This window comes from Cataglyphis hispanica, chromosome 17 (genome assembly GCF_021464435.1).
Source record: "Cataglyphis hispanica isolate Lineage 1 chromosome 17, ULB_Chis1_1.0, whole genome shotgun sequence".
NCBI lineage: Eukaryota > Metazoa > Arthropoda > Insecta > Hymenoptera > Formicidae > Cataglyphis > Cataglyphis hispanica.
Window position 1 is genome coordinate 929,154 of NC_065970.1, and position 26,132 is coordinate 955,285.

At 37.5% G+C, this 26,132-nt stretch overlaps 6 protein-coding genes and 2 long non-coding RNA genes across 10 annotated transcripts; 3 read left to right on the forward strand and 5 right to left on the reverse strand.

Annotated features, from left to right (window-relative positions):
• Positions 1-244: 244 nt before the first annotated feature.
• LOC126856126 (uncharacterized) lies at positions 245-11,601 on the forward strand. The gene is made up of 13 exons (XM_050604357.1): positions 245-1,275; positions 3,233-4,048; positions 4,233-5,344; positions 5,710-5,868; positions 6,806-6,995; positions 7,882-8,014; positions 8,570-8,809; positions 9,231-9,443; positions 9,664-10,082; positions 10,328-10,567; positions 10,840-11,042; positions 11,130-11,171; positions 11,301-11,601. The coding sequence occupies exons 2-13, from the start codon at positions 3,329-3,331 to the stop codon at positions 11,437-11,439; spliced, it is 3,810 nt and encodes a 1,269-aa protein (XP_050460314.1). The 5' UTR covers positions 245-1,275; positions 3,233-3,328; the 3' UTR covers positions 11,440-11,601.
• On the reverse strand, positions 1,781-7,871 carry LOC126856165 (uncharacterized). Of its 2 annotated transcripts, none has more exons than XR_007688331.1 (3): positions 7,657-7,871; positions 7,464-7,564; positions 1,781-2,978 (listed from the first exon to the last, which is right to left on the reverse strand). It is a non-coding gene; the product is annotated as an uncharacterized LOC126856165 (long non-coding RNA). The 2 variants fall into 2 exon arrangements; XR_007688332.1 differs by lacking the exon at positions 1,781-2,978 and adding an exon at positions 5,267-5,404.
• LOC126856166 (uncharacterized) lies at positions 11,074-11,428 on the reverse strand. Its single transcript, XR_007688333.1, has 2 exons — positions 11,293-11,428; positions 11,074-11,164 (listed from the first exon to the last, which is right to left on the reverse strand). It is a non-coding gene; the product is annotated as an uncharacterized LOC126856166 (long non-coding RNA).
• An 839-nt stretch (positions 11,602-12,440) lies between the features above and the next one.
• LOC126856149 (DNA repair protein RAD51 homolog 1) lies at positions 12,441-13,967 on the reverse strand. The gene is made up of 2 exons (XM_050604414.1): positions 13,745-13,967; positions 12,441-13,617 (listed from the first exon to the last, which is right to left on the reverse strand). The coding sequence occupies exons 1-2, from the start codon at positions 13,829-13,831 to the stop codon at positions 12,682-12,684; spliced, it is 1,023 nt and encodes a 340-aa protein (XP_050460371.1). The 5' UTR covers positions 13,832-13,967; the 3' UTR covers positions 12,441-12,681.
• Positions 13,968-15,338: 1,371 nt separating this feature from the next.
• LOC126856131 (neurochondrin homolog) lies at positions 15,339-19,870 on the forward strand. Its single transcript, XM_050604379.1, has 3 exons — positions 15,339-18,772; positions 19,255-19,329; positions 19,726-19,870. The coding sequence occupies exon 1, from the start codon at positions 16,217-16,219 to the stop codon at positions 18,452-18,454; it is 2,238 nt and encodes a 745-aa protein (XP_050460336.1). The 5' UTR covers positions 15,339-16,216; the 3' UTR covers positions 18,455-18,772; positions 19,255-19,329; positions 19,726-19,870.
• LOC126856052 (N-acylneuraminate-9-phosphatase-like) lies at positions 19,317-20,527 on the forward strand. Its single transcript, XM_050604230.1, has 4 exons — positions 19,317-19,329; positions 19,637-19,671; positions 19,726-20,209; positions 20,340-20,527. Exons 1-4 carry the CDS (start codon positions 19,317-19,319, stop codon positions 20,525-20,527), a joined length of 720 nt encoding a protein of 239 aa, XP_050460187.1.
• Positions 20,528-21,048: 521 nt separating this feature from the next.
• On the reverse strand, positions 21,049-24,373 carry LOC126856140 (uncharacterized). Of its 2 annotated transcripts, none has more exons than XM_050604405.1 (6): positions 23,983-24,373; positions 23,759-23,901; positions 23,239-23,504; positions 22,736-23,078; positions 22,161-22,541; positions 21,049-22,097 (listed from the first exon to the last, which is right to left on the reverse strand). In XM_050604405.1, the coding sequence occupies exons 1-6, from the start codon at positions 24,023-24,025 to the stop codon at positions 21,828-21,830; spliced, it is 1,446 nt and encodes a 481-aa protein (XP_050460362.1). In that variant the 5' UTR covers positions 24,026-24,373; the 3' UTR covers positions 21,049-21,827. The 2 variants fall into 2 exon arrangements, with proteins under 2 accessions (XP_050460362.1, XP_050460360.1); XM_050604403.1 differs by having other exon boundaries at positions 23,663-23,901; positions 23,983-24,372.
• A 44-nt stretch (positions 24,374-24,417) lies between these two features.
• On the reverse strand, positions 24,418-26,012 carry LOC126856150 (solute carrier family 66 member 2). Its single transcript, XM_050604415.1, has 4 exons — positions 25,526-26,012; positions 25,243-25,379; positions 24,910-25,126; positions 24,418-24,828 (listed from the first exon to the last, which is right to left on the reverse strand). The coding sequence occupies exons 1-4, from the start codon at positions 25,732-25,734 to the stop codon at positions 24,636-24,638; spliced, it is 756 nt and encodes a 251-aa protein (XP_050460372.1). The 5' UTR covers positions 25,735-26,012; the 3' UTR covers positions 24,418-24,635.
• Positions 26,013-26,132: the final 120 nt, after the last annotated feature.

Consider the following 26,132-nt stretch of genomic DNA (forward strand, 5'->3'; position numbering starts at 1 on the left):
TATAATTAATTATTAATCAGTCCATTAATCGAGTGAGCAACTTCATTTTCTAATTAATGAACTTTCACGTTCTGTTTATTGCACAGAGATTAGTTTTTCAATGGATAACGCATTCCACGTCAAGTTGCAGCGTCAGCCGCTGCAATTGATGCCGCCGCCGGTGGCGTTGGCCTCCCCGTTACCTCCCCCTTCCCCACTCTTTCGTCACTCTAGCACCGAAAGGAGCAGCGGAGCGATGGCGATGGATACTCGTGTGTGGGCGACAAGCGGAGAGCGGACTCCGCTCAGCGGAGTCGCGTCAGTACAGAGGCACGACTCGCGCCATCGAGTCGAACGATGACGCGTCGTTCTCGGCCACTCTTTTTATCTTATCGCCGCACGTCGTCTTTATCTTCTTAAACGTAGCCGCGACGTGAGTCCGTGGGCGCGATGTTTCGTGCGCGTAAAAAAAAATCATAGCGCTCGAACGGAGGCGCGGACCCGCCGATGAATTCCGGAAAGCACGAGGCATCCCGAAAAATACAATTTTAGTCCTCTAGGAGAAGAGAAAGGAGGAGAGAACTGCGCTCGCGCAAACCGTAAAATCTAGGGTCGCCTGTGACGCTTGTCGCGCATATATATATGTGTGTGTGTGTGTGTGTGTGTGTCATTGTGCGTGCGTTTTCTCCGCTCGCTGTCGCGCACGCCGAGTGTCTCTTTAATTCATCAACGGCTCCCGACCAGCTGGTACTGTATTGCTCTCGCTTCGTTCAATTCCTATTATCGTGGGAAACCCGTGTGTGTCTGCGTTCTGATTTTGATACCGAAAGAAGCGCTATCTAAATAGCGTACGTTGACCTTTTAACCGGCACTGTAATTGCCGGATATTTCTATGACCGAAGAAAATTTGATGTCTAGTTCTTCTCTTATGATTTTATAAAACCATATACAGCCAGTTTTATCGCATAATATTTATTCATTATTCGAATGCGCGAATTTAAAAAGTGACAGGCCCACGTGTATAATAGCCTATGTGATGCGAGCGCGCGAATAATGAGTCACGTGCCGGTGAAAAGGAGACACGGTGAATCTACATAGCAGACAAAACGTGGATGAATGATCGAGAGATAGACCCGCATAGCTGCACGATTCTCGTTTGAAAAGAAAAAGAATATAATAAAATGCAGTAATCTCAGTTAATGTGGACTTACTGCGAAGGAACGGGAGCGATTGTTCGAGAGGAGGAAGGGCCGCGCAGGAAGGGACAGCCGTAGCGTGACGACAACAACGACCCAGGTAAGTTTCTGACCTGCGTCACTAACGGAGAAGAACAGCGGAATTTCTAGTCAGCCTCCGGCTGACGTGATTTCTCGGGAGAGAAATTGTTTGCGTTATTAAGAGGAACGTATAATATTAATATGAATAGATTGTACCGTTAGCAATTTTAAAAAGGCATACTCCGAAAATTCTCCACTCTCATTTTATCTATGATGATAGATCTTATCAATTCAGGTTGCAATGCTAATATGCTGATTAGCTAATATATTATGAACTGATAAATTTTGATTTTCGTAAAAGATATTTCCTGTTCCCGCATAAAATAGATATTTCTCCAAATTTTATTCACGAAATCACGGCTTTTCATTAAAGATCGAGCGACGAAGTTATAACAAATTATAATTTTTAAATAACAATTATATAATTTGTAACTTATATATATTTTTTTTTTAATTATAATTTTTAAATTATAATTTAAATTTTTCTTGAGAAAAATTATTCGCCCTCCCATTTGATATCAATATTAAAGTGTTGCCCACTAAATTTTTTTCCATAAAATTCAATTCTTTAAATTATTCAAATTTGTGTCGATATGTATCGAGCTTATAATGATGTCTGAATGACATTGATATTTGGAGAAATATTTCCTCCGCGAGACCCCTTCCTCTAGGAGACACCTGTTTAAGTGTTTCTGATATAATAATAATTAGCGTGCGCAACAGTTGCGCACGATTCGTTTATCCAGCTCCATTATATAGCCCGCACAACGTGCTGTTAATTACATTGGTTGCAAACTTTCTAGGTGTTTCGTAACGAGCTATATATCTCAAATAGTCTGACTCAAATAACAAAAATATTTGATTATATAACCTGTTATCTACCTAAACCGTGTCGTAAATCGTTATAATATCTAATATAGCGCATCACCAGTTAAATTAAAATTTAGAAAATTATTGATTCACGCTCGATATTTCGTCTCGATATCTCGAAGATCATTAAGTCGCTATTAAAGCTCTTCTATTTGTTTTGCCTCGATCAGCAGTCCATTGCTTCACTATTCCCTGCTCAAAATCCTTCTTATCTCGCGGAAGTTTCAACCTATTAAATGATAACGTGTCATTCTTATCGTTTACACCGCAGTTCTGACAAGTAATTTAAGAAGTTGTTGATGATCCGTTGATGCGTCGGTTGAATATGATTCACGGTTTTCGTTGGAATAAGCGTGTCACATACGCTGCATTTTTTACGTTCCTCTTTCCTTTTTTCCTAAAAAATAAATTCATAACATTAGAAAAATATTAGAGAGTAAAGATAAGCGAATAATATACATAACATGATCAGTAACATATAAACCTCTATATTTTAGACATAATTTATTCAAAACCGCTACTTGTGATGCATCCATAATCTATTTATTTTTACATAACACTCTACATAGTATGGGCTGATTTCATTTAAAATGTGGAAAGTAAAGGTGATAGACTCGATAGACGTGACAATATATTGGATGTAATTCTGATGCGGAATTAAAACGTAAATATTAGAACGATGGACGCGATATCTCGCCGGTCAGTTGGAATAGAAGCCGGAAACTAATGGGCGTCGGTATCGGCTTTCGAAACGATGACTCATCCTGGGACAATTCATAATTTCCTTTCTGTTTGCGTCGCTCGTTTGTTCCATCGTGCGTCCAGCGTGGAGAAATAACAATTTGATTAATCCTGAAAGCGAACAATAGAGAGATCCGGTTAATAACGGTACTCGGGAGACCCAGTTCCCTCGTTTGAACACTGAAAAGCACTTTTCTTTTTTATGAGAACTAGAATTCTAGATAAAACAAAATGAAAAATGAAGGAGAGAGTTTGCTTCATCATCTGGTTGCTCATATCATACTTTTATCCGATAAGCTTATATCAGTTATAATTTATATCAGTTCGAAGCGCTTAAAGCTTAGAGAAACTCTCATATGTCTCAGGATCAATGGGTTAGTATCAAAGAATACCGAAAACTCTCTTTCTGGAGCGACTTTGGAGTGGATTATTGGAATCTACTGGAAGAATCGGCCTCCGCGATGGAAGTGAAACCGATACCGAAACCGCGATCGATCCTGACTGAGAGTAGGCCGGTACCGGCGCCCCGGAGGATTCCGGCGCCGATCACTTCGCCGATGGCGCGTTCCAGCAGCCCGACCAGCGAGTCCGGTCAATCTGAGAAGAGCGACGATCAGAGGTCGACCAGTGGCTCGGTTGGCGAGAGCACCCGCGGCAATCACGAGTTCTTCCGCAATCTCAGCACGAGTTCGCGCCAATTGAAGGACGAGATTTCGGAGAAAATGACGGTGAAGGGACGCGCCGTCATCTCCAGCACGCGGAACGCCAGTATGCGGTTGGAGAGATCGGTGAAGAATCTCCTGACACGACGACTGTCGTCCCTGAATCAGGACGATGTAGTCGGTCAAGATAGCGCCCAGAAAAAGCTTAAGGATCCGGTCGAGGAAGATAGATGCGTGTCGATGCCGACCGATGACATATTTAATAGCATCTCGTTTTACAGTCCACTGAGCGGCAATCTGAAAAGTGTGAAGAACGAGGAAGATTTATCCGCCAGACACAGCCCACCGCCGCCGGTTTATCCGCCGCCTCCACTTCCGGATGAGTCTATCTACGACGAGCTGCAGTCCGTCACGTCGGGAAGTAGCGGCCGATATGACACTCTCAGCTCCACAGTATCCGACAAGGTCGAGCGGGACTTTCCTGAGTCGTTCAGTCTTCTCAACTTCGCACGAAATCAGGTAAATTAGGTCTTGCTCTCTTCTTGCGATTCTTTTTTTGAATTATTTTTATTATCTCGTTTCAATTTTGCTACTCAGACACTCAATTATCAAGCTCAAAATGCTTAGTTCTTCGAAAATCAGTTTTATTCCGTTGATAAATAAAAAAAAATCTGCTTCATTTATATCCTTCCAACTTAAATAGGGTAGCGATTCCGACCAGAGCCTGAACTTGTCCGACGTCAATGTAAGTCTGTCACCTGATCGATCTGAAATTTCTGCCAAGAAACTGTCGAGATCGGACTCTTGGACTTTCTACGACACCACGCCCGGTACTAAAGCCGAGAATGTCGATGAGATGGATAGAATATCTAGTGTAGAGGAAGAAAGCTTGGAAAAATCTATCGAGAGAGAGATACCGACATTGGATCGAACTTCTTATGTATCCAATGAGAGCCAGGCTTCTGTCCAAAATTCTCTCTATGAAAATCTGTCATCGTCCAAGATCGATTGCCAGCTACAACCGATAATTTCTTCGGATACTAGGCAGCAAAGTAGCAAGTCCTTGCTCTTCGAGTTTGATCCGTTCGCGAGAACATCCGAAGATGAGAACGTTTACAGCAATTACGAGAACAATGATCTGATGCTACTGGAGACTTTGTTGGCTACCAACGATTCGTCCGGCAGCGCCGACAGCACACTCGACTTTCGCGAGAGCGCTGAGGAGGAGCAGGAGGACGAAGACTTAACACACGCCGGCATCAGTTCGACACCTCCGGAGCCACCCAGAAGATTCGATTCTCTTCCGAAGAACGAATACGACGTACCGGAAGGCACGGAACAGCCCGACAAGGTCCAAGCGGCGAGTAAGAATCCGCCTCTTTTGCCGAAACTAGCGCACTTGGTGACTAAAAAGCAACCTGCAGTTCCTCCCAGAAAACCTTCCATAAGAATTCCTTCTACAGACAATTCTTCGATTTCTCCATCAACAACGACGACGACGACGATGACAACGACGACGACATCTCCCAGTGTGTGTAACATCGAGGAGAATATTACCAGTCCTTTGTCGGGCACGTCAAGGATTGCTGAAGAGAATCGTAAAGTGAGTGTGATACAAAAATTGAAAAAACTGCGACACGAATCTACCGTGCATGCCATCAGACCAAACGTGATCAGTTTTGTGAAGAGCGGCAGTAAATTGTTATCCAGAACTCGCGAGCACATCGGTGAGTCTGGCTCGAGGTCATTGCGAATGGAGAGGCCAAAGGTCAATGTTCCGCACAATCCGGTCACACACAGAGGAATGGTATACAGGTGAGCAGCGTAAACTTAAGAGATATTTAACGAGCTTTTCTCTCTCTAATCCCAGATTTCCTGCAAACAAATCAAACCGTTTACTGTGCTTGCAAAAATTAGAAAAATTAATTTAGAAAATTTTGTAACATTCAAATTTAACGAAAAATTGTGCTAATATCATTGATAAAAATTTTCTATAAATGATTAAGAAAAATATATTAAATAAACATTATAATAAAAAGGTTCTCTATATATATTATAATTTTATTAATCGATTGCGATTAATACTAATAAAAATTTGATAATCGAATAACACCAGTTGGTTTAAATCGAGCGACTACATTAATCAGTGTTAATTAAAAATATTATCATTTTCTGCGGAGGCCGGGAATGGGCATCGAGAGGACCAAGGATCTCGTGCCGAGAGCGGCAGTGTTACTGGATCGGAAATTATCATTCTATACTGACAAGAGCATGTCTTCGCTAAAAGAAGTCGTGGAACTGGATACAGTGCATAGTATTCATCTGCTTCAGGATGTCAAGTGAGTGTGGTTTTTTATTTTGTAACGATATGTATACTACAATAGTGTAATATATGCTCGGCGATAATGATCATTTTTCTATTCTTTGACAAAACGAGAATTAGTTTTTTAATAACTTTCTTAATCCGATTTATATCATCTGAAATTATTTTATCTGATTATCGTCGAAAGTGTATCTGTTTATTCTACAGGATAACCGAGATATCTCACACTTTCTCTCGATTACGAATGTTATAGATGTTAATCTCGATTCACAGATAGCTTATTATGCTCGAATAATATAATGTGTGACTCATTCTCGCTCGGCATACATTTGTATCGAGCCGATTCCAAGTGTTAAAACGCCGGCCAGACACGCATTCCCCTCACAGGCGTCGCTCTGTACGAGAGAGGTCTCAAGGTCCTCTTTGTTAAACGGAAAGAAAAGGATCTCACGAGAGACGAGCTTTTCTCGAGCGTAACTATCTGACCTCGGTCGCGTCGAATGATAAATTATTCTTTGCGCGACTCTTTTGAAACGCAGAATTATCAACAGCACTTTTCCATTCAGCTTTTTCTCGTTAACAATCGTTAACTCCTACCGCAATAACACGCGCCATGGAAAAATATTCCCAAGTTAACCCCGATAAAAATCTATGATCTTTATAAATGAGAAGTTTTCGCTACAGTGATGCGTCCTCTCTGTATATTAAACTTATTGCATTGGTTCAGATCCGAGAATCTAAAAGATACTCTCAACTAAATGGCTAGCGCATTCATACATTATCTATTTCAATTGTTAATTGCATGATTTGGCGCTAGATACGATCGTTTTTTTTTAGTTTTTTCGTTGGGTTTTTTTTTTACGTTCTCTTTGACTCATCGCACGCGATTATGGCTGGCTCGTCATTATTTCGCTCGCAATTACTTGATGAAGGCAATTTTGAAATGTGTGCAGAACCGTGGACGGCGAGACGGTGCATTGCGTAGCGATTAGCGGTGCAGGCAGACCGAATGTGCACGTTTTCTATGCGAAAGGTATCGCCGAGAGACGGATCTGGGCGCAGAGGATCCTTGAGGCCACTACACCGGTCTTCCCTACGAGGTACACTGCCGATCTTATTAGAGCAGGTTGGGCTTATTTAAAGGTAAATATGAAAGAAGATATAAAATCGAGAGTGAATCATATCGTATTTCGATAACCAATAATAGTATGCGGAAATGTTTTGATTACTCATTTTAATCAACTTCTTCAAACTAGATCAGTATATACATCAAAATTAATAATTAAAATTGACAATTAAAAAATGTAAAGGACTTATATATTAATTTTTAATCAAAGTAATAAATAAATAAATTTTGCAGAGAAAAGCCAAAAAGAATATTTTTATTAAAGATCTTTTTTTTTATTCTTTTTGTTTTTCATTTAATGTAATTCAAATTGTAATTTATTCGAGATATGCTAATATAAAAAAAGAATAAAATTTAGAAAAAAGGAATATATATGAAAATTTCTATATTATAATTGATCATCTCCATAATTATGTGTGTGCATGTATTTGTTATTATATGCTACAGTTTTATATTAATCTATTATAATAATTTTACAAGCTTACCTCAACCGTCCTTTAAGGTAAACATCAAAATCCTCTCTCTCTCTCTATTTCATCCATTATTTAGTAATATAACTCTGTCAATATCAACGTTCTATTTACAACTGCAGTTGCAAGTAACAAACAAAAAATAATTCAAGATAAGTACAGTCATTTTAGGGTAGAGAAAATTTATAATAAAATTTCGATTACGTACTTCATTTCTTGTTGTTCGCGTTTGCGAAAGCTATGAAAACCCATATACTGACATGCAAATTCCTCTTCTACAATTCCGCGAATGTTGTGGATATTTCGTATTTATTAGATGGTAATCGCCCAAAATTTTTTTTGTCGTTGACAAAAATAAAAAATGTCAAATGTATTCTTTCTCTTTTTCTCTTTTACCTCGCGACGATTACAATGTATGTTATATTTTTTTCAGGAAGGCGTAACAGGTACGTGGTTTCCGGCTTGGGTTCTTTTGCAACAAAGAATCTTGATTTACACGAAATCCTTCGAACCTGCTTTCGCTATAAATTTTGAACATGTGGACTTGCGAAAAGCACGTTGCATCGGTAAGTTACAGCTAAAAAAAAAACGAAATTAAATTATCAATGTAAATATTGATTGACATACAAAAAACAGATAATCTATAATCTTATATTTATATATGTGTATATGTGTATGTGTGGGTGGGTGGAAGATAAAAATTATTTTTACTTTAATGAATTGACATTGTTATATTGTTAAATCTCAGATTTTTATTATATCTATTTATCGGTATTTATTTAGTTATAATTAATGTCAGGGACTTGCCTTGAAATCAATCTTAATCATTGAAATTATTGTGATTCAATTAATCAAGCGATTAAGACGCGAAAGATACGATACCCTAATTACGATAATAAACGAATTTGATTGTCGTTTTATCAATGAATGATTCAATGTAATACAAGTTGCTCGATTAAAAGTACAGAATCATCTTTTAATCATATTGTATGACCTAATTTAGATAAATGTTATTAATATTATATATCTTTCTTCGTGTTGCCATACTTAATGAAATGAAAAGTATAATTATTTACATTTACGATTCCACCATAAATATTAATTGATTTATGACATTGCAGTATTGCGGGAACAGGAAGGACCGATTGCCGGATGTGGGACTATTCCGGTTGTAGTTGTGGATGCCGGAGGGAGTGGTGCCCTGCACATCGCTACACCGAGAACCCACGAAGCAACCGCTTGGCGACACGCACTTTATCAGGCAGCCACTAACTGCGGCCCTGCTTTAGAACAGCAGCAGATCACGCAAGACAATGTGCCCGTCATCTTGGACAAATGCGTCAACTTTATCTACGCGCATGGTGATTAATGAATCATCAACTTGTAATTACTTCGAATGACACTAATAATAATTTAGAGGAATGTATTTAAGAATGTGTCCTGTTTGATGATTAATAATTTCTGAGGTCGGTCTTCCCGAAAATGCTTCATATAGGAAAAGAGAAAATATATTCCACATTTTCGATTTATTTTTTTTTTTTTATGTAAAATTCTCTTTTCGATAACAAGAATTGCGGAATATCCTGTACAGTATATCGCAATGAAATTTAAATTCATGTCACCGCTATCATTAAGATTAATGACTTGAGAAATTTCCTGCACGATAATTAAGTTCCTCCAGAGAATTCTGATTCCTTGACTGAACGACGTTATTGAACGACGCTATATTATTGTAATTCAATCAAACTTGTGTCTCACACAAGACCTCTTTATTCCTCTCAGGCATGATGTCGGAAGGCATTTATCGTCGCAGTGGCTCGAGCAGTGCCGTAGTAAAGCTACTGGAGGCTTTCAGACGAGACGCATGGGCCACGCAAATCACACGGAATTCGTATACGGAACACGACGTTGCCACGGTTCTCAGAAGATTCCTGCGGGACTTACCGGATCCATTATTCCCCGCCAAAATACACGATCGACTCTGCCTCACTACAGGTAACAAACGAGATTTATCCAGAACAGATTTATCGTTGTGAAAATATCTGGAATATTGATATAGACATTTATTTAAAAAAAAAATGCTATTAACGTTAGAAAAATTTTTAAAAGTTTATGTAAAAATACAACATGTGTCACTCAGAAAATTGTAATAAATATTTAAAATTGTTGTTATAAGTTATTAACATTAAAACAGTATCCGCGCTTGTTTCTGCAGATTCGACCAGCGAGGAAAATAGGGTTGCGACTTACCGGAAGTTACTGTCCACGCTCAATCCTGTGACATCGGCGACGCTTCGTCGGATTCTGGCACACCTTCATGGTCTTAGTCAGCAGAGCGCCAGAAACTTAATGACTGCCGAGAATCTGTCGGCTGTTTGGGGCCCGACCTTAATGCACGCCGGTGAAAACAGCGCCGAAGAGTGGAACCGCGCAGAGACCAAGGTCGTCGGCGATCTCATCAGGTTGTATCCGAAACTTTATCAACTGTCGCCCGCTGATCTGGCTAAGGAGGCAAAAATGCTAGAAGTCTTAGAGAAACATGTGACTAATAATGGACCACGAGGCGCACCTTCGGGAGATCTGAAGATCTGGATATACATCTTGTCGCCGGAAGGGGAATGCGTGAATGTTACTGTAAGGATCTTTTCTCGATTTAATCGATACTCTCTACTTGTTTCCCATATATTTCTCCAAGTTCCTCGATTTATTCGTTGCTGATAAATCGGCAGATCCTCATTTTCCGATTTCCCGCAAAATTTATTGAATGAATCGCAGAAGATCTACTGATGATTCTTGAATTCATTCTAAAATTTAGCTATGTATATATAATATAGCCTTTTCTTTCTAATTATTTCTAATTATATAATCAATTTAATTAGATCGGGCCTCAAAAGACTGCGTTTGACGTGTGCCGAGAACTCGCTGAAAAAACCAATTCGGCGGTTCATGAGTTGTGTCTAGAAGAATATACGCTATCCGGCGCGCTCGAACGGCCGTTGCATCACAACGAACGTGTCCTGGAAGCGGTTGCGAGATGGGGATACTGGGACCCGGATGATAGAAAGGATAATGTCCTAATCCTGAAAAAAGATCGATTGTATAAGGATATCGTGCCTCTGGTACGTACGATATAAAGATACAAAACAGATACAAAATTCGCAATGAAGTTCATGAACTTTGCAAATATGATACGTATGCAAATACTTCTGCGATTCTCACGATCTAAATTTATAACAACTCTGCGTTCAAGGCATAAAACAAGCTCTTTTATACAGATCAAATTGCGTGATTCTAAAAGCGGAAAGAAAGATGTGTTCGCACGTGCTGCAAAAACAGGATACGATTTAATTGGCATTAATCATCTTTTTTCATCTTTTCTCTGTATATATAGGTAAAGCCACCTATGACGATCTCTGGAGAACTTAAGTTCGCGGATACCAAGACGAAGAACCTGAAGAGTTATCTCTTCGAATTCAGCCAGGCGAAGCTCTGTTGTTACAAAGACAAGGTGTGCTCCGTGAAACTTCATGAGTGGAAGATAGAGGATATTATTTGGTACTTGGGACACGAGCCTAAACGCAATCCACAGATGGGGTAAAAAAATCTAATACGAAAAACTACATGCTTTAATATGATTATAAAACCATCCTTACTTATCAGAATGTATTTCTCATATCACAGCTGGTCCATCACATTCATTGTAAAAAACAAAAATCCTACAAGGTAAGAATTTATATTAATAGATAATTAATTAATTATTCATTACAACTTAGATAGGAGATATACATTTTAAAACGTTCATTATCCTAAACAAATATACGTGAAAAAGACAGACATTATTTACCTTTCTAGATGTAAGGATAGCCCGTATTTCGGCAACATCTTGGCAGGAACATCCAAGGACGAGCAGTACAGATGGTTAGCGGCCATGCTCTTCGGGGAATATCAATTGAATCTTCGAGCTTCCGCGGTGAACCTCATGGATCCATAGTGGCCTCCAAAGTGATAAGTGATATTTTCTAATAATGAATCGCGTTATACATCTTATATAAATATAGAAATGTGTACAATATATATATTCCAGTAAAAGAAAAACTAATAATTAATATACGGTGTCCTAAAAATTTGATCTCTAAAAAGCGATTTACATAAATTAAGTTGTTCTTTTACGCATCGATTAGTGTGGCTAGTGTGAAAAAACTTTGCCGTTTTTATAAATTAATAACGCTGTGAGAATCTGTCATAACTATAGCTCTATAAAAAAATATGTAATTATCGTATAATGTATAACGAATTATGTAATAATATATACTATTTTTAGACAAATCAAATTAATGAAAGATATATAAAAATCAGTAATACAATATTTTATAACAAATCTTTTTACAATATTTTCTGTAGATATCTTACAACATTATTTTATATTTACATTTGAGAATAAAGAACATAACTACTTATAAATATATCCAACTTTAAGGACAAAAATATAAAAAGAAAATATTTAAAATCATTTTTATATATTAAATTGAATGCATTATTAAACCGTCCTTTTACTTAGCTTATATTATTTATACAATATATTCGGATTTTACATTAGTTATTTCACATATCAATAAGTATGTTGGAGATAGCCTTGGGGATGAATAGGGCGAGGAACAGATTAGATGGATTATGAGCAAAAATACATTTTCTAAATCGACGATATGATCGCTCTCCTAATTTCAAGTTGATAGGTTTAGAATAAACATTTATGCATATATGTAATATGGATGAGAATAGAGTTGCTCTTGAAATTCAATTTATCAAAATGTATCATAAATTATCTAAATAAATGCAATATTAATTACTTATTCCTTAAAAACTTAATCCATAGCAATTATTTAAGAGAAATGAAATATAATAATGTCTTATATAATTATTTTTTATATTTATCAAATCTTAGATGTTACAATATCATATAGAAATCTTTTAAGAAAGATATATTAACAGAATCAGTAAGAAACATACTGTACATCTCTACTTTTTTCTTAATTCTAATTAACTTAATAATTGACTCAAATTTTCTATTGAACTGTTATTGTCTTGTATTCCTTCAATTACTCTTTTAACTTCTCTTTAACAGATACATAATGATATCAACTCGCGCGAGAAAAACTTTTGTCAAATGAATTAATAAAAAAAATAAATCGCATTCTGTATATATTGCGTTTTTATGCTACTTAATTGAACAAGTTTATTCCTGTACATCACCTATACCATCTGGGTTTATGGCAAACGTCGCTTCACTCTCTGGTAAACAGGGAGAATCATATATCTTGCATATCCTACTTTCTCCTCTGCCTTTACGCAAATACAATCTTGTTGTGCTTGAATGTGCTAAGATATGACCACCAATTGGTTTTTTCTGATCGCCACCAAACATACTAGCAGCGCCGTCAACTTGTGCAACTACTTGATTTGTTATAACAACAGCAATCCCATGTTCATCTGCCAGTCGCAGTAACATCCTAAGGAATCGCGCTAGATGAATCTGCCTAGCATTTAACTCACCCCTGCCACTGTAATCGGTTCTATAGAGACTAGTCGCACTATCAACAATCAACAGGGCATATCTCGCTTCTGTCATCATAGCACTGGCTTGAACTAACAATTGTGTCTGATGATCGGTGTTATAAGCTCTGGCATAAGCGACATTGTCGAGAACAGAATTTCCACTGATCTTGTATCTCTCAGCAACCGCCACCAATCTTTCCGGTCTAAAAGTATTCTCTGTATCTATATAAAGACATCTTCCTTCTGCGCCACCCATACAAATTGGTAGCTGACAATTTACAGCAAGAGTGTGACACAACTGAGACTTTCCTGATCTAAACTCTCCAAAGATCTCCGTAATAGAGCCAGTCTCTATTCCTCCGCCTAATAGTTTATCCAATTCCTTCGAACCAGTGGTAACGTAAACGATGTTTGCACGTGTCGCATGTATCTCTGTGGCGCTTTTAAAGCCCATCATAACGATCTTGGAAGCTTCCTGCAGCAACTTGTCTGCTTTGGCTTCGCTGATACCTTTGATCGTTATGAGATCCTTTCTTGGCGCATATGCTATCGACTCAACGGTATAGTAACCGGCATCCTGCAACTTCTTGATGTCCCCGGATGTAATGCCATTTTTCTGTGTAGTGTCAAATAACATATAAAAACAAAACAAAAATAATGAACGTGATCAAACATGCATGGACATGAAAGCATTTTGTCGGTTACGGTCGATATAATGGATAAGTTAAATTTACGACACTCACCTCTAGTGCTTTGATCAACTTTGCCGGAGTATATTCGTCCAACTCATCCTCCGTTTGTACATTTATCGTTGATGCGGTGGATACCATTTTCACAGTGATGTATCGCGCTGTTGCTAAAAAGTACTTTACCGCCAAAAAGCTTTGACCTTTACCGCCAAACAGCTTTAAATGTCACATGGCATGCGTAGCATCAACTACCTCCAGAGAAGCTTTTTCTTGCACATGCGCATGCACAATACAATGGCAATGATATACAGGGATAAATATGTATTAACCAATCAGGATAAAGATCTTTAATCTTTTTTTTTCTGATTGGTCGATCAATCACTTCGAAGCTTGAAGCATCTCTAGCGTTTTCCAGTTTTTACGATTAAAACGTTAAAATGTTCTGATTGGTTCTGCCATTCTTAATAAAAAGAATGTCAGCCAATCAGTAAATAATCTAGATATTTGACCAAATATGGCGGTCAGATAAAAGTGCACTCTATTTCAAGTCTGATACGGACCTCAGACGCTGAAATTTTCAATATTTCTTTGATATATTTCTTATATATTGTTTCCGCCCTATCTGGCCAAACAATATAAAGTGTTCAACGTAGATACAATATGAAAGGAAAGAGCATACTATTCTTGACACTGATTTCGATGTGTTTCGAGTAATTCTGTTGGCGTGGCTCGGGCATATAAACAGGATTTCCATGTGTGTATAGAATAACACATAAACTTATATATAGACGGTATAAAAATAATATTGTTAAGAAGACAATAAGAGAATGATGTTTTTCTAATTTGACAAGCAATCTAATTTGAATTGGATTAGAAAAAAAAAACATTTGACTCTGTATTGTTTCTTTTATTTATTCTTTTACCTGCAATGAGAACGCAGGATCTATTCATTTAGGTCTCTGATATAGATTAGAGATCATAGTTTTATTTCTAATTGAAATGCGATGTAGAACATGCTAGAGTATTATGTGGTCTACCTAGGACGTCAGTGGCGTCTCCCTCCACCCCGTCATCATTTGTTCATATCAATATAGGCCAGTTAATGCTGTCTATATATTCTTAAGTCGATGACATTACAATTTATGAGAGACACAATCACGTGTCCTTTACGAGAGCAGTCGATCAGAAGCTACAGTCGTAAGGGAATAGCGATGGAAACTATGTTCCGCAGACAACACAATCAGCACTCCTTCTCATCCTTGAGCGCAATCTTCTTCGATCTGGACAATACACTGGTGGAAACCAGGAAGGCGGACAATCAGGCCTGCCGCAAGGTACAAGAGGCTTTCTTCTAACCTTAAATCCTTCCGCCCTTCTCCCAACCTCTCCCCCCTCCCCTTCAAATCGTGACTCGCTCTCGACATTTTTCTCGCGAGCAATATTAAATCTCGCTGCTACAGCTGTTGCTGCGAGATATAACGCGAGCGTGTATTCGCGCATCGCTTAACACACGCGAGTCGCACTCTCCCACGACGTTTACCTACCTACGTATGTATATATATGTACACTCGCATCGTAACATGTCGCAAGAATAGAAGTCGTATCCTTCCCCCCTCCTCGCTTCACCTCGCGTGTAATACGAGCCGACTCCCTGATATAGCGCGCTTTCTTCTACGGTGCGGCGGCTATTTTCGGCATCGTCGTCTTGTACCCTCTCCAGGGTCCAAGGATAATCTTTTTTCGTTTTAGCTGCATGTTTCTTCTGCTCGTGTCTTTAACGCGAATGTATATGTATGTGCAAAAGGTGCAAGAAAGTGCAGCTAAAAATTGACATTGACTCGTGGAAAATTCCGAAGCGTGGGCAAAGTTCGCGCGGACATTAGTCAGGCCTTGTGGTATGTGCTCTGCGTATAACCTATTTAAGATTTAAGAGATTTCTCTTCTGATCGCGTAAGAGAATTTATTGTAAGAGAATATCGCTCTGTTAAAGACCGCAGACGAGCGATAATTGATGAGATTATAGAGGACACATGCAGGAGGTGTCGCTCCGACATTATTTTGGTCGGAAGATAATTTTGAGGTTATCCACATTGACCGAAATTTTTGATATCGACACTTCCAAGGAATATTTTGAACGACAGGAGCAACTGCGGCCTGCGAAACATGCACACGTGTTCCACGCGTATGCGATGGTTCGGCGGTTATTTTTGGTGACGCCTTGGTGAGTGTGTCAAAGGGCAAGGCTAGGCAGCCTCGAGAGGGCCGATTCTCCGGGAGCTCTGCCAGTTGGCTCTCGACTATGCTACTCGACGGATGATATAGGCGATAGTTGGTGACGCCAACCAGAGAACGACAGACGTTTCCGAAATTCTCTTCTCGCGACGTCGTGACGCATCGATGATATCGCGATACGTCGCGCTGAAAAAGTAAAAAATAAATAAACGCATCGTCAGTGTTTAACTTGAAGACGCGTCTCACTTTTCTCTTCTTCCTTTTTTTTACTTTCTGTAATTAATCGAGGACATTATGAGTATACCGGAGGGCGTTGCAAAATGCGTGGCCATATTAAAGGCGGTGGATACAGACTCGGAGAAATTTGCCGCGCTGTTTATGGTCACCAAGCTCGTGGACGCCAAGGATTGTACCCCCGCTGCAAAAAGGATGCTCTTCGAAGCCATCGGAGCAAAGTTCCTTAAAAAGTTGCTATCTCCCAAAAGCGTACCCATGGATTGTCCGCCACAGGTATACAAATCTGTGGCATTGTCCGTCCTTTCCGCGTTCTGCCGAGAACCCGAGCTGGCCTCTCATCCGGATATGGTGGGACATATCCCGGCGCTTCTCGAGATAGTGTCGCAGGCTGACGAGGACGCGCCTGACGACACGCTAATCATCGTCAGTGAAGCCTACACTTGCTTGCAATGTATCGCACAACAGCCTCCTGGACAGAAAGCGTTGCTCGAGCAGAAAGCTATCCCAAAGATGTGCGACATATACGCGGAAAAGAGCTTTCAAACAGACGAAGCGTTGAATATTCTCGTCACGTTGGTCAACACTTTTGGGCCGGAAGCCTGGGATTCAACAGATACCGCACCTTTCCATACGATAATGAACAAAATATCCCTGGACTTCGAAACCGATCATACAGAGAGGAAATTCGAGCTGTGCGCTATTCTGCAGGCTCTATTGCAATCTTGCAGGAAGGATGTGATTTCTTTCGCAACCGCGAAGGAAGAATCTTGGCCGCTAAGTATTCACAAGGGTCTGAGTGATATTTTAGGATCGAAAATAAGCAAGAAGCAGCGCGATCCAGCCTTGAAACTTACGTCTGTGATGATGGATTTGTTGGGAGCGGAATGGGCCATGGCGGATAAGGAGAAACCAAAGATTTATTTTCTATTGCTCATTCAATTGGCATCGATCGAGGTCAGGATGCAGTTGGAGGACAAACAACTCAAGACTGTGGTCGCTAATGCTGATTTGATCACGGCATGCTTTGTCATACTTGAGGTTTCAATCAGCTACATCATTACGGATCAGCTGGATTTAGAACAGAAGGAAAAACAGTCATTGTATACTGCCCTGAAGGGCGCCTTCGCGGCAGTTATCGGTTTGTTGAGCTCCGTGTCGAAGATGAAGGCGTTAACAGATGTGAAAGAAAAGATTTTCGTGTGCGCTCTTGTCCGGGTACTTACTGCTTGGCTGGCACAAGAAACGAGCGCGATGCGTCCTCAAGTTTACGCTGTGTTGCCATATATATTGACGGTGGCCAACGATACTTTTTATGCTCATCGAAACAGAAAGATGGCTGAGAAGGCCAAATCTAAAGCTAAAACGGACGAAGGGACATCGACTGGCGAACCGATCGTTCATGATCCAATGAGCGAGGTCGACATACTGAGATTGTTGTTACCCGCTTTATGTTATTTGGCCGTGGAAGAAACCGCCAGGAAAATTCTCCTTCAACATAAGCAGGACGAGGTTCTGTTCGAGTGCCTATCTTATCATTGGACCATCGTGCACTATAAGAAGCCACCAGTGCCGAGGTCGGAGCGTCTGAAACATCTGCAAGATGGAAATCGCACGGAAGAGCTGGATTTACATGTTTTGGAGGAAATGAAGGACTCCAGAACCGCGATGGTGTCTATCTGTAACGTCTTGATGAACATCACCGTGCTAGAGTCCAAGTTGGTGGAGGAATCGCCGACGTTTGTCTCGCTGTTGAAGTTCATCTACAACAATCTGCCGGAATTGAAACAGATTCCGGAGAATCTTGTACTGCACGGTCACTTGGCGGTTCTAGGTCTGTTGCTGATGAAACAACAGGCGAAACGTATTAAGAAGAATGATTTCTCGATATGTCGTTACATTCAGGCTACCATAAGATTCTTGTGGGACGCGTATATCATCGATGAGAGCAACGATCCTACCGAGTTGGTAGTCTCCATGTCATACAAGGAACACTGGATGGAGTTGATGGAACTCTGGTTTCTGGGTATGCAGACGATGGCTGGTGTGTTGCAAGTGATACCTTGGCTGTCGCAGTTCACGGTAGAGACCGGCTGGGTAGAAGACATTATCGAAACGCTGAAGCGAGTGAGGATCGGTGGTCTGGAGCCGAATGTCAAGTCCGCCTTCGAAGATTTGCTGTGCCACTTGGAAAAGGCGGATGATAGCGTCGCGCCAGTGCTGAAAAAAAGCGGCGCGTTAATCGTCTGTCGGAATCATCGCATGATGGAGCTTGGAAAGCGTCTTTTCGGAGATTAAAACTAAGAATGTTATTATCATATAGCTTTTATTGATTTTTGTATTGCGCGAATAATGTAAAAAAAATTTTATATAAATTTGGAATTGATTAATCGAGACGGATATTTAATTCAACTTTTGTACAAAAAAATAGCTTTGTAAGTAGCTTTTCTAATATTTTGCTTTTACTTGAGTTTATTATTGTATCTATATCTCGCATATGTGATATTCGAAATACGTATGCGTAGTCCAGTGTAAATTTAGACAGCATCACGTCTGGAAATAGTTTCCTGGCAAGCAAGAAAGAAACGTTTCGTTTGACTTCGCGCATATACGAAGGTATATTGATTTTATACGATGCTACACTTTGGTTTGTCAATAAGTTGTAATCAAATATACTTTTTTTTTATTTTGCTGTGTATATTGCGAAGAATATTTATGTTAATATTACTAAGATTTTAAAATGCTTTGATGTGACAAGAGATTTTGTAATGACAAAAAAACACTTTCCTATTAAATGGAAAAATTTTTTAAACGTTTTGCTTAATTTTATCATTCCATCATCCACTCTATCATTGATACCTATAACACATTTTCTTTTAATGAAATTATTTTTAACAAAGATATTAAAGAAAGATTACTGGATATCAGAAATAATTTCATATAAATAGACACAACTGCTATCTATACAGAGATTAAATGATTCATTAGCAAATTCATGTTTCTTAATATCCAGAAATCTTTTAACCACAACTTATAGGGTTTGGAAATAATATGTGATGTTGTTGTTGTTGGCACAACTGATTTTGTTGTGATTACAGCAACGTGTCCGCGGGTGCCACTTCGAGTGTCCACTAATCGGCTCGAGTATTTCAATGAATCAATGCATTTTCTAGGTAATCATTAATAATGAGTTAAGTGCCCTAAATATTCCTATACTGTATCCTGTCGTCCTGAGACCTTCGTTGATTAATGAACTCCACATTCAATATTCGTCTATTCATATTTCAACTACTTTATACTTTATCTATTAGGAAATCGCTTCTGTCTCGCTAATACTTCTAATCTTTTTCTTTTCCTTTAACGGGAAGGGAGAATTTTTACTTTGCGATATAAGCAAGAGGGTCATCTATACGTTGATTTATGCACATTTTTATTGAGTGTGGAAATCTTATTCTTTCATCTTTTTCTTCACATTTTCAGTTCTTCATTTTCGTCATTCTTTATTATCACAAAACGTTGGACTCTAAAAGATAACTAACGATTCTTATTGCATATATATTTACCTGCAGCTTGCTGAGGAATTGACACGGAATTATGGCATCCCGGAAGACGCGTCTGCCAAAATAACATCCGCATATTTGAAGCAATTCAGAAAATGTCCGGACAACGTGACTCTTACTCTGGATGCTTGGCGCACCATTCTGTGGAGCAAGGCGCTGGGCGACAAATACTCGCCGTTAGCGAAAAGGATTTACGAAAGATGGCTCTATTTAAGATACCATTACATGGTGCTGGCGCCGAATACGATTTCCATGCTACGTCAATTAAGAAAGAAATACCTGTTGGGGCTAATAACCAATGGCCCGTCGAACGCTCAGTGGGAGAAAATACGCAAACTGTCACTGGAACAGTACTTCGACGTTATCCTGGTGTCCGCTGATTTGCCGTGGGAGAAACCGGAGCCGGAAATATTTCACAAAGCCTGCCACTTTTTGAACGTGAGACCCGACGAATGCATCATGGTCGGAGATAAACTGGAGACAGATATTTTAGGTAATAAAACTTGTTTCAACAATTTTGTTATTGTACAGAAAGAAGAGAAAAGAGAGATAATTTGAAAACACATTTGTTAAAAGAAAACAAAAGCTAGATTATAACGAGCTGTAAAATTATCAATATATAGGTGGCATCGAGGCTGGATTACGCGGGACTGTGTGGATACCCATCGCAGATAAACCTCGTCTTTCAGGAGACGATCCCAAACCTGATTTTACAGTAAGACACGTAACAGAACTCGTGCGCATATTGAACAGGAGTCCAAACGCGCCGGAGCTTGAAGACTCTTCTTCAAACGCGTCTGATGGTAGCTAATGAGTGGATGCATGTGTCGTATTAATCTTTTTTAACGCTATAAAAAACGACTCAATATTTATAAGCAATTGTTAAACGAGATTTAGTATTAGTTAATGTGTGTTAGCACACGCACATTGTATACATATATATTTGTTTTTTTTGGTTTGTTTTTTGTTTTTCGAGTGTATATGTTTTCATGTATTTTTTATAGAATACTTAATAGAATAAATTTTTAGACATTTTGTTATATTAATCTGAAAAAAAACATAGTATTAATTTTACAGAGTCTCTCTAATTAATTTTTATCGAATTTTTATAGAATACATTAGTTTATTTGTACTGAGAGTGCATAGTACAATGCATAGTACAAAAAGTTCTCAATTTATATAATATAATATAATTAAATATGAAAACATGTAGCTCGAAAATAAATGCAATTTATTTTAATATGTTATATTTAACATCAGCTATATGAAATGTTATATTGAACATTTTATATAACTTGTTTTTGCATATAGGTGACGAAAGAACCACCGCCATTATATTTGTAGTTGACATTTATTCATTTATCGAAGTCTATCGCAGGTACCAAATGAGATATTTTTTAGTTACCTTCTCGATGTTAAATAACTGTAAGATACTTCAGTTATATAGCGGATAAAGGGAATGAAACTCATGTACAAAATGAATGCACAAGCAGAGCCAGTAGCTGTAAAAAAACAAAATGCATAATACATATGCAGTTATCTTAGCCTGTCTCTCTTTAGCAAGAAAAATTATACTATAATATATACATTAAAGATATGTCCAAATGATGTATCATGTAAAAATCTCCTGTTGTACAAACGCGTAACATTTGTATATCTGTACATAGATATGCACAAAAGAGGTTGTATATGTACAGGTATAAATATATATGTCTATTTTTTCACTGTGTATATTTTATCTCTGTTGAGAATTCAGCTTGTTTGAAATGCAACAAATTCTCACACAGATGTATGGTGAAATTCAATGTAAGAAAAGAAATATATATATGAATAAAAGAAACGTGTACATGAATATGATAATTAGTGTGCTCGATTCCTATACTACATTAGTAAAATCAGCGTATTAAATGACAAGCGAATCGTATTCTTTTGCATGAACTAAAAAATTGCATATCCAATGTTTATTTCATTGCTAATGTAGTAAGTTATTCAAGCATTATATACATACAAAAGCAATATTATAACGATTATTGCATTGAAATCAAATGTTTCTTAACAACAGAAATAGAAACGAGTTTCCGATAAAACATAAAAATATTTAACAGTTCATTTTACGAGTCCACTTTGTCATTTTCGAGTTTAGTTTCAGATTTTATCTCCTTTTGTGTCTCAACTTCTGTCTCTTGTTGTGTGAATACTAAGTTCAGTTTGAAGTGGATATCTTGTTCTTCCAAAGACCTAGGCGAATTATCCGCGACAGAATCGTGGGCGCTCTTGACTATTTTGATCTCGGGAGAAATCTGTCTATTGTTATTTTGCAATTTCTCTAAATCGTTCACTTCCAAATTCAAAGGATATGAAACTTCCTTTGTTGTTTGCATCTAAATAAAGAGAAGATAGCGAACATTACTTTGTAATATAAGGAATTCATCAAATTATCTTACCATATTATTATCTCTGCTCTTGCAGCGCAGATTCTTGCATATATGTTGAACCTGTTTGGGATCGATACCCACTTCCACCAACGATGTCAGCACATCTCTCTCCGTGACAAATAGATCGGGATTCGCATCGACCAATGTCACTGACTTAGTGCAATATTGTTTGCAATATTCTTGCGATCCCTGAGACATTTTTTGATAAGACTCCAGCTTCTCCATCACTTTATTGTCATCCAGAATTTTCGGCGGTGTGGGCGGCCTAATCTCCGATATGCTCAACAATTTTTGTGCGTTAATCAGCTCTTCCAATTCGTCGTCGGTGTCTGAATCGTCCGTCATGTTCAAGGAGATTTTTAACTGATAAATCTCTTGTAGCATTTTATTCTAGAATGAAGAAAAGATTTATACAAAATTTTTTGCTGAAAATCTTTTATATTGTGAAAAATAAGATCGACTTAAAAATCTCATAATAAATATTGAAAGATGTGGATAATCTTTTTTAAGTTGTTTGTAAGATACTGACATTGAGAAACATTACTTTTTTTCTCATTCATACGATAACACATTATTATTCATACCATATTTAATATTCCTTTATATAAATCAATATGCTTCTTAAATACATTCCGCAATTCTTTATCGGTATAAAAACCTTTTTCTATTATTTCTTTAGTAATGTTATAGATGAATTTGACATATTCCTTCTCTTCCTTTTTTGGAGATAAGAGTTGTTTTGAGACATGCTTTAATTCGACAGATTGGTCATCGTAATCGTAATCATTGCATTGTGAGGCATTCGAGGATATCGAGCGACGATCAATTATTTCTTGTATCAGAGATTGAGATTCTGATTTAAATGCCGATGAATCTAATGCAGCAGTTGTGCAAGGGTAGAACGACTCTTCTTCATACCTACATTTTCTACAGGAATAAGAAAGAAACAAGATAAATAGTTCGACTTGAATGCAAATTCTATGAATTTTTAAGAGCGCATGGAAAATTGTGGAAAGCAATGGAAAATTTTGAAAGTCAAAGCTTAAATTATAGTATTTCGAAACTTTAATATTTAACACAATCTCACCTCTGTTGTGAATAGTATGTCGATGGATCGATTATACGAGAAATCTCTCGCATGCATTTTGATTTTTTTCCGCTAGCAGAACTCATCTTAACTCTTTTATATCTCGGCGAACATATCGTCGCCGGTGACACCGTTCTATAACTTTTCGAAGTCGATCGATGACTCATTTGTTCGCAACATGTTCGGCCACGAAAAACTTTCGATTGCTGATAATCTGAATTGCAATTGCAACCATTCTCATACTTCAAACTTATTCTTAATATATCCTATATCAAAATTTAAAATTATTTTTTATTATTGAACATTTCATAATTTTCGAAATCACACGCAATTAATAATTGAAAAATTATACATCATTTCGTCACTCATTTTTTCGAGTTGTAATTTCTTAAAGCTTGTATGCTAATTATATGATGAACTTTACCCTAGGATGGTGCAGAGTATCATAGGCTAATCTATTAATCACATTGTCTATCGTTTTCGAATTCAAACAGATTGTCTCATCGCTAGTTTCTTGTACCTTGTATCGCTGTTTCTTTAACAAGTAATTTTTATTTCTCGAGTTGATAACACTTTTCGCCGATAAAACCCGTCGTAAATGTTTGCTCATCGAATTGTACGCTATTATTTGATTATAATATCTCTCTCCCTTTTGATTGTAGGCTGTAAATAATGATTTACAATTTTAACATTCCGACTGTGCGAGTCGAAATATTCATGCGACTTGATAATATAAATACTCACTGCTGCTCTTTAGATTAACCTCCTTTTTTATGCATTTTGTCATTTCTGATGAAAAATTCAAATATACAATTTTCAATGATTATGATCTAATGAGAAATAATTATTAAAACACAGAGAAGCTACTTTCCCTCTTAAAAAATTTTGAACGATATAAAATGATTCGGTAAAACGTTAAAAATTTGCCATTCTTTCCTTAGATGGAAGCTATGCCATGTTTGCTCATTTGTCGCTAAGCAACGGACACGTGTTCAATTCCCGCCATTCGTCATATATTCTCATCAAAAAATGTGGAAATACATATATATTATTTAATATAATGCGCCAAATGTAATATTTACTTAATTTAATTTAATGCATTAAATATAAATCTTATAAAAGAATTATATATATATATATATATATATATATATATATATATATATATATATAATTTTATATATACATTATTTTATATGTATTAAATCATTATTAAAATATTAACTGCACTTTGTTTGGTAAGTATTAGGAAAGTTTGTCTATTTCGAATATACCTCAGTTCTCGAGGTTATTCAATATAAAAATATATTTTTTTAGATTTTGTTAAATCTCTCAGCATTGACAAGTAAAAAAATCTGCATCTATAGATCTAGATGAGAAATAACTTGTTAAAGTCTTCAGTCTGATCTTATAGGAGCTCTTGTATGTACATTGTTATTAATCTTATAAAGGTACACTTGTGCTAAAATAGCAAAATCAATCGTGACTTGGAGAGCACCGCACACCTGAAATTGTACGGGTGTATGTCTCAAAACAAAATAACATGTTTTAAAAATATCTCCCACAGTCCACATTGCGACCATAGCTATGCTGAAATTGATACAAAATTAAATTAATTTGATTTTCAGAAATATATAAGTATTCCACTTTTTTCTATCTAATCTCATTTACCTCATCCCTACAGTCGATTTGTTAGAAGAATTACGAAGAAATTGTGGAACTCCTAACATAGCCTCTATCAATACCGCCAAGAACCCAACAACTTCAATAAACATTGGTATATCCATAAATAAATATGTTAACAAACCGCCTATACCGGCAAAAAGAATCATAAAACCTAGATAGGACTTGAAGTCTGTCCATTTCCAAAAAAATCTAGCGTCCAAATCTGGAAAATAAAAAAATCATTTGTAAGCACATATATATATATATATAATATATATATAATAGGATATATATATATATATATATCCTATTAAATTTCCTCGATAAAATCCCACTTACCTGTAAGTACACGCTCTTTCGATTTGATTATTTGTGTCCTGTTTTGCACATTAATACAGAGCTTAATCATAACAAACATTGCCACAATCATGAGTAAACTTTGCAATAAAAGTGGAAGCTCATAACGTTTGCCAAACCTGCAATAAGAATACAGACAATGTAAATAAAGAATACATTATTTGATATGCTTTATTTTCTTCGCACGATCAATAGAAACACAAAATGTATGGAATAGTATAAAAAAATGTACGTCTGATAAAACATATATCTTGCAAGTACAAACCAAAATAATATACGAAGCGTGTTGGCGATTAAAAGGGTAAGACAAACATAGAGGGAAAATCCTTCCGCGTCCTCCTTCCTCTTGATCTCCTTGTATTGCGGCACGTACGGTATAACCGCGCCGAAAATTAACGCGCTGGACGCGACCCAGCCGACTACGTTCTTCAAGTTCAGCTCGTATGTGTCATCCATCGTTACGTGTTTCAGCATACCGCTGTACTGTTCCGCTAATATATTACATCACGAAAAAGGGCGGTAATTGTACACGCGAATACAAGACTCTAGGTTATAAAGTGACCATCTATCCTCGTCGTCGGCCTCTTCGTGATATCGCCAATCGTGCCACATTGGCACGTATCCATATCTGATATTATTAAACGACGTCAATAGGCCGAATTTTATTGAGAGCAAATTAAATTTTATGACATTGTCTCAAATTTGACGTTTATGTTAAAGGATCTTCTATTATTATTTCTTTTTTTTTTCCCATCGAGATTGACGAGAAGTTTCACAAATGATCGATAGAGGTCTCTCGATAGCTTTTCAACTTTTTAGTGATTGGCTGAGATTTCTTTCGATCAAAAATGGCGAAAACAACTATAAAAACT